The sequence below is a fragment of the Phaethon lepturus genome, unplaced genomic scaffold (assembly GCF_000687285.1).
Source record: "Phaethon lepturus isolate BGI_N335 unplaced genomic scaffold, ASM68728v1 scaffold17457, whole genome shotgun sequence".
Lineage (NCBI taxonomy): Eukaryota > Metazoa > Chordata > Aves > Phaethontiformes > Phaethontidae > Phaethon > Phaethon lepturus.
Genome location: NW_010552719.1, coordinates 9,660 through 21,938, shown reverse-complemented (window position 1 = coordinate 21,938; position 12,279 = coordinate 9,660). Strand labels below are relative to the sequence as shown.

Sequence of the window (12,279 nt, the reverse complement as noted above, 5' to 3'; positions counted from 1 at the left end):
GGGCTGCATTCAAAGCAGCGTGGCCAACAGGTCAAGGGAGGGGATTCTGCCCCTCTACTCCACTCTGGTGAGACCCCACCTGCAGTGCTGCGTGTGCTCTGGAGTCCTCAGCACAGGACAGACATGGACCTGTTGGAGCGGGGCCAGAGAAGGCCACAAAAATAAGCAGAGGGCTGGAACACCTCTCCTGTGAGGACAGGCTGAGAGAGTTGGGGTTGTTCAGCCTGGAGAAGAGAAGGCTCTGGGAAGACCTTACTGCAGCCTTCCAGTACTTAAAGGGGGCCTATGAGAAAGATGGGGACAGACGTTTTAGCAGGGCCTATTGTGACATGACATGAGGTAATGGTTTTAAACTAAGAGAGGGTAGATTTAGACTAGATGCAAGGAAGAAATTTTTCACAATGAGGGTATAGGACACTGGAACAGGTTGCCCAGAGAAGTGGTAGATGCCCCATCCCTGGAAACATTCAAGGTCAGGCTGGATGGGGCTCTGAGCAACCTGATCTACTTGAAGATGTCCCTGCTCATTGCAGAGGGATTGGACTAGATGGCATTTAAAAGTCCCTTCCAACCCAAACTGTTCTAGGATTCTATGATCCCTCCAAATCTCAACCACAGTGGCAGCAGGAAGAGAGGAACAGCCTCCCAGGGAAGGGCTCTTCCACAGCTCGCTTGCAAAGCGTATTTAAGGGCGATCACAGCAGGACTGCAGCATTCTTGGATTTAATAGCGAGCCTGCACTCATCAGCGCCAGCTTAGACGCAGGGCATCAGAGGCGAGAAGTGGGTGAGTACATGAAATAGCAGAGGTGGATGCAACACGCAGCTGGGCACAACAACAGGACTAAAGCCCTAAGTGATGTCATCTGCAAGAAGCTAAATGCGCTGTGGATAAAAGAAGCCTGCAGCTAGTATTTCAGCCTTGCCTTGCAAGGCTATTTTTGCTTAGATTGCCAAAATGTAATTACAACTAAATCCCCCCTAACAAATACCAGAGAGCAGCAGGGGAGAGTTGTATTTAAAATGAATTTTAAGTAGCAGCCATAGTAGTACCTGATTGCAGCAGGGAAAACAAACTGTAACTGGAAAAGAGCACTTGGTTGAGAGCAGGTGACAAACAAGTGGCAAGAGCAGGAATAGAACCATGGGGTCTCGAGAAACACAGAGAGGGATGCCACCACAGCCTGGGGAACTGCTCTGCTCCCTGCCCAGCCAGGTGCCAGCAGGCACAAACTGCCTGACCAGGGGGAGCAGTTAGTCATGACTGTCAGTGCGCTGAGCACTTCCAGAGACAGCCTAAGACTGACACCCTCAATGCAGAAAACAAACCCTCAGAAGACTGAATATTTTAACTGTTTTCACTGGCAGTCCAGTCTGCTTTCAGTCTAGACTTCAATAATAACATGAGGAATTTGCAACTGGAGTCATGAGGCTGAAGGTCTACTGGTCCCCAAGACAGGTAATTGTCCCAGATGTGGGCCGCTAGTTCTGTGGTTGCAACCAAATTGGCTCAAGCAGCCCCTTCTCCTGGGGGACTGTGCAGAGCATGCAGGGCAAGAAATGTGCCCCATCTCTGGCCGCAGCCTCCCCTCTTGGGCCCAATGCAAAGGCTCTATTAAAAAAGAAAGGTAATTGTGTGATTCCCCAAGGAAAAGTTAATGACTACAATTAGTATTGTAGTCAAGCAGAATCAGAGGAAATAATTAGCTCCTATTGTTTCTGTGGCATCTGAATTGCAGCCATGCTGGCTTTCCAGGCAACAACCCATCAGTCTAGCCCCACCCCAAAGGACAGGAGACAGGGGGTCACTTGCAGCCCCTCTTCTGGTCACAGCTTTCATGCAGCTGTAAGCTGCAGCCTGGGCCATCACCCCCATCTGCTACACCCACAGGGGGTCCCGTTTCCCAGATGGCTGGAGACTTGTAAACGCTCAGTGCACCCCAGAAGCACACATGGCCCTGCATTCAGCCTCTTCTTGGATCCAACACAGGGCAGCACTGCTGGCTCTCCCCTGAGACAGCCAGAGTCAAGGCAACTAAGTGACACCAAACATCTTTTTGTCCTAGTTTCAGGGAAGCCTGCATCTCTCTCCCAACAAACAGGGCTGGGTGCAAGGCACTGCTAACCAGGGAGCATGAAGAAGGGGCAACGACAAAGCAAGTACCTCATTTTTTTAACCAAGCTGTTACATTTCTAACTCCTCTGCCCATATAACTCCATCAATACAGTGAAGTTTGGCCACCACTGGCACTTGGGGTGCTTTGCTGCTTCATGTAGGTGGGCAGCTCAGGGGAAGATGTTTTACAAAGCTTGCAGAAGTGGGCCTGAGACCAAAAAAAAAAAAAAAAAGAAGAGAGAGAGACTGAAAGAAACAAAGAGACCCAATAATTTATTGGCAGAGCTGAAAGGGGGCATTTGAAAACCATAGGGCTGACTCTCAACTGGGAAGCTCCTCCCAGCTGCAGAGAGATTTATAATACTGGTATCCCTCAGCAAAAGGCTCTGACATTGAGGCAGAATCCCAGAGATCCTGCATGCCATGGAGAGAAAGAGAGGAAAGTGCTGCAAGATGTGGCCCCAAGGGCACGCTGCTAATTGAAAGGTTGGCCTCCTGCCCCACTGCTAAAAAAGTTTGTGTATGACAAAATCAGCCTCTATTGTCACCGCTGCTGGAGGGCTTCAGATGGATCCTTCCTCCAAGGAGGAGTGCGAGAGAGCGGCCCATGAGTCCCTTCAGAGGTCGGAGGGCACTGGTGGAGACCTCTCAGTGCTTTCAACACGGAGAGAGGAGCTTAGTGCCAACTCTTGTTCTCACAATGTGATTTTTGTGTTTCGAAAGCTTGAATTATCCCTGGAAAACAGAAGGAAGAAAGGGGTTAAAGGTGTGCATTCCTTCAGATCACAGCATCCCCACCATTCCACCCACCATGGCTCCTAGTGTTGCCATCCCAGTATGTCACTCAGATCAATGCTTGTTAAACCTCCCAATCAGGCCTGCTTTCTAACTACAGCCTTTTCACATAAGTCAACTTGCTGCTCCAGAACACCTGGAACACAGGGAGATCCTGGTTCATCCCCATTCATCAGGAAGAAAAAAATGTCATCTCCTGTGAGCAAAGCATATGATAGACTCTGGAAACCTCCCTGATAGATTCTGGTGTTTAAACAACTTTCAAGATCTCTTCCTTCCCAACCATATGTCCTCAGGGATTCTGCTTGGAGCACTAATAGACCGTCAGTCCAACCTCCTCCTGCCTCTGTCCCTTGTATCTAGGCTCCTTTTGTCACGCTGTCAACAAGTTTAGCTCTCCAGTCTCTCCTACCTTAAAAGAATATCTAATCTGAAAAGGACGTTTCCCTCATGTTTAAATAGAAGAGCTTCTTCAGCAGCTTTTACTCACGTGAGTACAGCCATGTGAGTTGCAGGGGCTACTGACAAAAAAAGGATTGCTGGTCCACAACCTTCATTTGCATAGCATTGCAGCACATGGCAGCAATTGAAGATGGGTCAAGTTACAGAAACCTGTGTTAATGCTTACTGCTAGCCTGTGAGCAGCAGCAATAGGCAAAGCATATTTACACATTAATAGAAAGGTGGTGTGTTTTTTTAAACTCAAGTGGAAATAAATGAGATTACAATTCTTTTGAGAGGATCGGTTTGGCAGCTCTTCCCATAACAGGGACAGGGCAGTAAGTTGCCCAAACCAAACACCCAGGGATGCCACAGCACATATCACACCAAATCAGCAGAGCTGTGTTGAAGAGCAAAGACAGCAGCTTCAGAAGCAAGGTGCTCTGCAGGACTGCAAAATCCTGCTTAAACCCTTGAGCTAGCACTGTCTGCTGCTAAGAGCTGCATGGTAGCTGTAACATCACAGCACAGTGCATGCTGGAACACCTCCAGCAGGCAGGCTGGAGAGCTGGAGGAGCAGAAGGAAGTAAAACACACTCTTTAGAAAGTTAAACAAGTTACTCTGCTATGACATGACAGCAAAAACCATGCTGGAAACCATTTGCAGGAGACTGGGGTTCACCTTTGCACTTGCCAGCAAAGCAGGCTGTGCTACCATTTGGGAACATGATTCCAGATACATTAACTGGATGACAGTTAATTTGCAACAACAGTTTGGCTTTCTATCCCATACCGTACTTTCATCCATGCCATCTACCTCAGGAGGACAGCACACTTTGGTTCACTCTCAGACAGGTTTCTACATTTCCCCTCCTTTTGCCTTTACCAAGGTGTGCCAGGCCCTCTGTTCATCACTACACTCCCTGCTCAGCATAGGTAACGCAATACACTTGAGAGCTATATCAACTCTGTCACTGTTTTCCTATACACTTGGCACATTTAATTGCCTTCTGAGACCGGTATTTCAAGAAGTGAGCGGTTGCCTCTTCTGGAAGGTCACTTGAATGTCATCTAACAATAACAACACTATTAGGTGCCTGTGTAACATTCTGTAACCATTGATCCTCACAAAAAGCCAAATCTGTGAGGAAAGATAGATATTATTTTCACCCATCACTGCTTGCCCAAAGCTGTGGAGAGAGATTTTAGGATCCCCAGTGGCCCCTCAGAGCTCGGCTGTGTTGGAGCAGCTACATACCACCATGGGGTGGAAACTGGGCAGTATAATGCTTCCTTCCAGTGGGTTCCTCTGCTCTGACACTCAGCAATGCAGCAATCCCACTCGGCTACAACCAAACGCAACTCTCATCACCAGGTCTCCTGCTAGCCCTTTTTAAGGAAAGGGCCTGCCATCAGGGAAGTAGGTACTGGAGGGGAAAAACAATCTGAGCTGCAAGGCTCACAACAGCCCTGAGATCACCTTGGCTATTTTCTCTGTACATGGTCGGTTGCCACTACCAGAAGTAGCAGGTGGTTTCATCTCATTAGCCACAGCGTTATTATTTCTAAATACAGTAGCTACTGTGTGTCCTTCCTGAACAAGCTTTTATTGACAGACTAATTTATTCTGCTCCAGCCCACTGTCAAGAGCAAAGGCACGTATGCCAAGCTCTAGGCACCTCTCTCTGTGTCCATCACCACATGGATGTGCTTAGCATTCATTTACCACTCCATATCTGCTTACAGTCAACCCTAGGCAACAGACCCAAGCTGAAGACATACCTCTCAGCCTCCTGGGACCAGGTCTGGGATACAAGTGCCTTGCACAGAGGAGGAAGGACACATTAGCAATATTGCACACAGCGTCACAACAGAAAATGCTGTGTGAACAGAGATCATGCTGAATGTTGGTGTCTTTAGTAAAAAAAAAAAAAAAAAAAAAAATTTGGCCTTTTGGAAAGAGTCAGTAGCAGAATGGGCCCATCACCAGGCCCATAAGGTAAGAGTACATGCCAGCCCATGGGAAGAGGGTTGGAAGCTGAGAGGTATGCCGTGAAGTCACATAGGAAGAAAGATGAGGCCCTACCCTGGGTGTGACAGAGGGAGGGGGAGCGTTCGATCAGCGGCCACTGCTGTTCACCAGGCCATGAAACTCCTCCCAGGCCCTGGCAAGCCAGAGGGAAGAAGAAAAAAAAAAAAAAAAAGAAACAAAAAAAACAAAACAAAAAAATCAGCACTTCAGATCAAAGGCTTCTTAACTTTTAACGAGAGCAGAAACATTCAATGGCGTTTGAAAGGCACTTGTCTTCAGAGAGCAAGGCAATATTCTCTGATAGCCCTAGTGGATAGAAGCATCCTTAAAACCCAGCCAAACATCTGACAGCGCAAGGCAGCTTTAACGTTCTGCACAGACATGAAGCGTTCCCACTGGCTGCTGGTGATATAGCCACATTAATACCCAGAGACAGGTATGACCTTCCCAGTCACAAATGGAATATCCATTTCCTACTGCTAATAAAATAGCCGATGTTACATCTTTCTGGAGGATTATCACGTTCCTTGGCTGGTTAAACTCAGCCAGTTACTGGCCTCCTGCTTCACCACATACCTGCATATGTAGTAATCCCCCCAAAAGGGGCTTCTTTTAATGCCACATGGCTTAGTTATTACAAAATTCTTCGATCAGGCGGCAGAATCTAATTGTTATTAGAAAGTCTCATTTCCTATTGTAAACCTGCATGATGACCCAGTAAAAACATTACAGCTATTTGAAATGAAAATATTTTCAGATAAGTTAGAGGGACAGGCCTAACACTGCATTCCCTGGTGGAGAATGTTACTGACGGATGAAGCTAGCAGACTGAAAAATTGCTGTCTGTTTTACGAAGGCAGCATACTGAAAGCCCTCTCAGGGAAAAGATGCTGAGGTTAATGTGAGCATGACTTATCTTCTGGGATCAGATACAGCAAAGAACCTCACAGTTCTCCATTCCCAGCAAAACAGTGCTGCTGCCTAGCCATTTACTGAACCCAGAGAGTCCTGTGAAGCTGGAGGGATCTTAAAGGGAACCCAGGTCAGTCATAAACCCAGACGACCCTGCAGATTTTGTTGCTGGTACTTAGCAGCTACCTCACATCTTGTTTTCTGCATTGCCCCATCAGGCCACTGCAACACAAGAAGAGAATCCAGAAATGGAAATCCTGTATTAGTCAGCATCTGTGCCAAAAACAGACCAGCAGCCTCACTCTTACCTGAGTCTCGAAGAGTCAAGCTCCCAAACAGCATTTGCAAAAGCAGCTCAGGTGTCATATGTTCTTTCCCATCAAAGTCATAGCCCAAATAAACACAGACTATACCGGTAGAGTGCCTGTCACATGCACTCTGCAAGACCGTACACCACATACAGGCAGTCTTGCTGGGAATGCAACAGCGGGTACAAGAGGGAGCTTGTCACTATAGTGTACAGCTTGGAATTTGTGACACTGCCTTCCCAGACCACAGGACAGCAAATCCCTCTTCTGAAAGCACTGAAGGCAAAGTCCTAAAGATCACAGACTTCAGCACCACCAGTACCAGCCTGGAGAGTGGCAAAACACTTAGTTCTTCACAGTTCAAAACTGCTTTGACAAAACTTCCAAGAAGCAACTGAATTTCCAAAGCCCACCAAGCCACAGGCTCCTGTGAACTACCAAGGTGATCAGCTGGTCTAAGAGAGTCCTTATCCACAGCAGGATAGCTTTTCTCCTCAGTCTCCCTCCATCCATGGTGGCTCAAAATCCTCCTGACCTTGACTAGGATGGACAAGTGAGTAAGTGTCATCCATGGGAGTCCCAAAGCTACATGGTATCCCTAGCTGACCCTCAGACATGAGCCCCTGAAGTCCAAGGAAATGTGAGGGAGAAAGACAGCAAAGGGTACTGTAGATGCTACAGGACAGCACACAGGACACAGCTGTGGTGCATTAGTACACCAGGTCAGATCTGCAATTCAGCTTGACATTAAGCAGTATGCTGCTTAGAGGACAGACACCCACAAGTAGCTCATTCTAAGCACAGTGGCAGCACAGAAGCCCCTAAATGGGAACTTCCCCTCTCAGTCTCCCCAGACACAGCACCCTTCAAGGCCACAAGGCCAAGAAATCTTCCAGAGAAAGGAAAACTGCCCATATCACCCAGTCAGCACATGGTACTAGGCACTGTGGGTACACCTGTCTCCCTCCAGAAGAAAGTTAGGGGGAAGAAAAACTCTGGATCTGAAGCCCTCTTAGCTGCTGAGTACAGGTTGGAAAGCTATGTATGTCTCCAGCTTTGTCAAAAACTCCCTACCTTCATGTCTTCCCTCCAACCTCCTATGCCTTGTATTTTTACCACATTTCCATCACCTGTAATCACATCTTCTCTCTTTCCTCTCCCACAGTTCTCCCCAAACTCGTAACTTCTGTTGTCTGCAGAAGGGACACAAGGGCAGATTATTTGTCAGCATAATCAATAATTTATTACCCCTTTCAAACCAGGGAGTTCCCTGTTCCAACATCCCAATAACATCATGCACATAGTCCTTCAGCTGCCAAGTCCTTCTCACAGACATAGAGAAAAAGCTCTTCCAGACAAAAATTTTTAAGCCAAGACCCTCACACATATTATAGTACTAATTACTCCAACTATCTGCTGACTTGACTGAAAAAATCCAGCAGGATGTGTCTGCCCTAATGTACCTAAACTATGCTAGTGGACCAAACTGCTCTCCATTTCATACCGAACAAGGCTGCCAGTTAATTTTGTCTGGCAGAATCTTTATGATCTGTGACGTGCCAAAGGCATGCTGCCAGAGAGTCTAAGAGGTTATTTTTATGTATAGACATTTTTAGTACCTTATTGCTACACTGTCTGTGCAGCGATCAGATACTCAGTGAATTGATCCCCAACACTTAAGTTATTCCCATTGAACAGATGGGAAATGAAAACATTAGCAGGCTAAATAAAGCCAGCCAGAGCTGTTCTTCCACACTCATTCCTGACCCACAACTGTTGTAACTTCCCACCTTCTCCCCCATCGCTCAGGGCCAGGACTCAGGCAGGGCTCCCTTTATCCCCATCAAGTAAGTTGGGGGCAAAAAGGAACCACTATTGGAGACTCCAGCAAAAAGAGGAAGAACAGCCACAGCTGCTTCAAGGGACTTTCCAAATCACCATTGTGGAAGCAGCACTAGCCGTTTTCTTCAACCACCCTCAATTTTTAAGTCCTAGCAGTTCCCCTGCAGTATTTCCCTGTGCAGCCCTGACTCCTTATCATCTTTTTCCCCAGCTAAAAAAGGAGACAGAGAGCTCATAGTGCATGCTACCCTCACAGTCACCAAGGTCTGTCCCTTCTGCCAGCCTGCGTGCAACCTCCCAGCACACAGACCATTCACTACACTCTGAAAGTATGGTGTCCAGAGCAGCACAGCCTCTTCCTGGGTGCTCCCCATCTTCTATTAGTGTTTGGGATTTTTCAAAGCCAGTCAAGAACTTTGTGACAGACTTGAAAACTAACAGGTTTAAAAAAATCTAGGATATTCTTCTAGCCTGAAATAATTCTTTCACATATCTGGCAGTATCTGTAGCAAAGGCTAATAGGGAAGCCATCATGACTTTGAAATGAACACATCTGAACTGACCTCCTTGAAAAGAAACATTAAATAACTAGGTTATAGTCACTTCTTTGGTAAGAGGAAGGCCACCAAGATAAGGAAGCCTTTTACAAAGTCATGGACACTTCTGAATAAAGCAGACTCTGCTGACAAAGAACGAATCAATGAATCCATCATTTCAAAGCCCAGGTCTACGGAAGTGCTCTTAGACTTGCAGCACCTGGAAGTATTACTGGAATTGGAGAATGGAGTGATAAATGAATTAAGGCAGTATTGCAAAGACTCAGGAGAAGAGGACAGCTATCAGATCTGAAACCTCACCACTCTCTAACTTTTCTTCCTGCTCTCAGACTTGAAGGAATGAGGGTGAAACAACCTAGCTCTCTAGAGCTGGCAAGACCCAAGGCAACCTGCCTTCCACTGACAGGCATCAGACAGTATGTATGGGTCCCGTTTGCAAACCATCTAACTTGAGAAAAGGATAACCCTGCCCACACCGTTTAAGCTTTGTCAAAGACAAAGATGACACAGCTAGGACAGCAGCACTGAGGAGTTCTCCTAAGGTCTTGGAAACTAGCAAGCAAATGGAAACCAGTGCTATAAAAATGTAAGAGTTACAAAATTTGCTGAACTCTGATGTAACAAGGGAGACCTTTCACAAGCACCCCACCACCAGCTTACAGTCTCACAAACATGCATCTTCTTGCCCAACATCTGCCACTTCCATGGGGATTTCACTTCCTCATTCCTCACTTTTTTTGTCATTGCTCACTTTTTTGTCCGAGAATGTTGCCCTGCAGTCTTACAGTGCATAGCCTTATTCCCTCCACAGGATATCTGCTTGTTTCCTAGATAAAATACAGTCTGAGGCCATTTCCTCCAATTGTCCGCAGTGAAATGAACTCAGTGCCAGCCCTATTAAGATCAACTATTCTTATTTACTCGAGTCGTCCCATTAGTTATCACTGGTGACTTTGAAAGGAAAGGATACTTTTATACTCTGCTCAGCTCTCACTGCAGCAGGCACTTACAAATAACTGAAGCTTTGTTTTCAGAAAAAGCAGCCTTGCTTTAGAGCTGACAGGACGATCCATAAAGTCACACAGCAACCAAAATACTTCCAGACCAGCCTGCTCAGTGGCAGCCTGCTGTATGGCCACAGGTCTGGTCTCTCCTGGCATATGAAGCAATGTTGTTGAATTTGCCTGGGATTCCTGGATTGTATTGCAGGTGAGAGCTCTCAACACAGGAGATGGTCACTGACCACACAGTTATCAGTGTGGAAAAGAAAGGCTGATAACCCCCAGCAAGGCAAAGGTGTATGCCAGACAGACACGCACTTCACTCTGCAATGTTAAAAAAAAAAAAAAAAAAAAAAAAAAATCAAACTTTATAGTGATCACTTCCCCTCCTGTCTCAACTGCAGTTCACTCACTACAGATACCCGAGTACTTTCAGTGGCTTCACTGAGACATGATCAGGCTGTAGCCAGCAATATTCTGCTTTCAAAAAAAGCACAGTGCACCTCTTAAGGCAGCAAAAGTATGAGGTCATCTTTTTTTTCCTTAATTCCAAACCACAGGGAGTGCCACTGTCCATAACCCACTGTCACTGCTGGACCATGTCACCTCCAAGGTTAACAACGCTTATGAACAGAACCTATTAAGTGGTTCACTACATCCGAGTGCACCTCTCTGAGTCTGCCTCTGAGGGAACAAAGAGAAGCGATTTCTCTCCAGCTACTGAAACAAGGTAGCCCACAAAATGTCACATATGTTCTTTTCAGGTGCTCAGCACTGTAACGTCTGAGGTACTATAAATCCCCCGGAATTAAGCAGAGTCCAAAAGATTGTTCTAGCTCTCCTAGCAAGATTGGAAATTAATACAGACTAGGCTGACCCTTCCACTCGCTGGGATTTAGGCAGCTTGTCAATATCACAAGCAAGAGAAAGGACAAACACAGGAAAACTGCAATGAAATATCTGCTTATCTAGCTAAATGCACAAGCCCCACCAGCAAGAGTAGAAAGGACAGAATGCAGAATAGCTCCTTGGAATAGCTGTGAAGCAACAGATACTTTTCAAACACAGCTTGGCAGCACCACTGCTTTCTGAAACAAAGGGGGCTGCAGCCTCACTGACAACTCATGAAAAATGGTGTCTAAAAATGAGTTAATATGAAATGCATCATCACAAAAGGAATATATAAAACCTGAAACACAGGGCTCAGGTTCCACAGGGAGGGGCACGCTAACTATTTCTACCGAAGCATTCATTTACAGTATGTCAAAAGCTAATCCAGGTCAATTCACTACCTAAAAGTCAAGGTTTTGAGAAACGCCTGTTCTTTTCTTGCTAAGCGTGCTCCCTTCCCTGAAACACAATCAATGCCAATCAAACCCTGCACATGAGCAGAGCTCTAGTGGAGAGATGCAGCCCATACAAATGAAAAATGCCACCAGCCCCCCTAGAAAGGCAGCCCTGACAAAGCCTACAGCACGGCTCTTCCATTAGAGCCTTTCATAAAACACAGCCAGAGTGTGAATATGGAGTGCTGGCTAGAAAGCCCTCCCGAGTCATAAATCACATGGTACATGCACAGCATAAGTGGAGTTTATTCATGACGGACAGTATTTCAACAGGGCTTGATAGATGGATGAGGAAAAGGAGCCAGACTTTATGGAGGATAGAACTAGTTACACAAGAGATTCTTCATTAGTGAGAGAACCTTAATGATATGAAGCATAGCCAAGCAGAGTCAGACTGAAATCTGGGGCTGTCCTGCTCTTCTCTGTCAACGAAGCAGGCACCGTCACCGTCACCTCTCTGCAGCTGCTGCTGCTTGCTGCCTGCTGGTACCAGGCGAGAAAGGCACAAGAAGTCAGTCCACGCATCACTACACAGAAACTCCACTGACAAGCAGTTCCGCTCTGAATTTACACCAGTGCCATTAGAAGGAGATGTTGGACAGCACTGCAATCAGACTGCTGGAGCTCAAGCGAGGCAATGGAAAAAAAGAGCTCTCATGATCCCCTACATAGCAGAAGGTTAATTGCTTAGATCTACCTCACTAGCACAGCATCAAACCAACTCCTGGCTACCCCTCCTACCCACAGAAGAATAACTGGGAGTCCACCATTATTTAAGAATTGCTCCCAGCTGTAATGTGAGCTACTAAACTTGATCCCTCAAACACCTGTTATTCTTGGACAAGCTCATTTTGCTCCATACATCAGCAGCACAAAATTGAAACTTTGATGCTATGCAGGAAGAGAAGGCAGCGAACACAGCATATTATA

The 12,279-nt window shown here is 46.4% G+C and overlaps 1 protein-coding gene across 1 annotated transcript in view; it reads right to left on the bottom strand.

Annotated features, from left to right (window-relative positions):
* Positions 1-2,366: 2,366 nt before the first annotated feature.
* The window catches only part of EIF4E2 (eukaryotic translation initiation factor 4E family member 2), a gene marked incomplete at its 5' end in the record, with an annotated part of 18,994 nt that continues 9,081 nt past the window's right edge, over positions 2,367-12,279 (bottom strand). The window contains one exon of the mRNA XM_010291309.1: positions 2,367-2,850. Within this exon, the coding sequence (XP_010289611.1) occupies positions 2,811-2,850 (40 nt within the window). The remainder of the gene's footprint in view (positions 2,851-12,279) is intronic.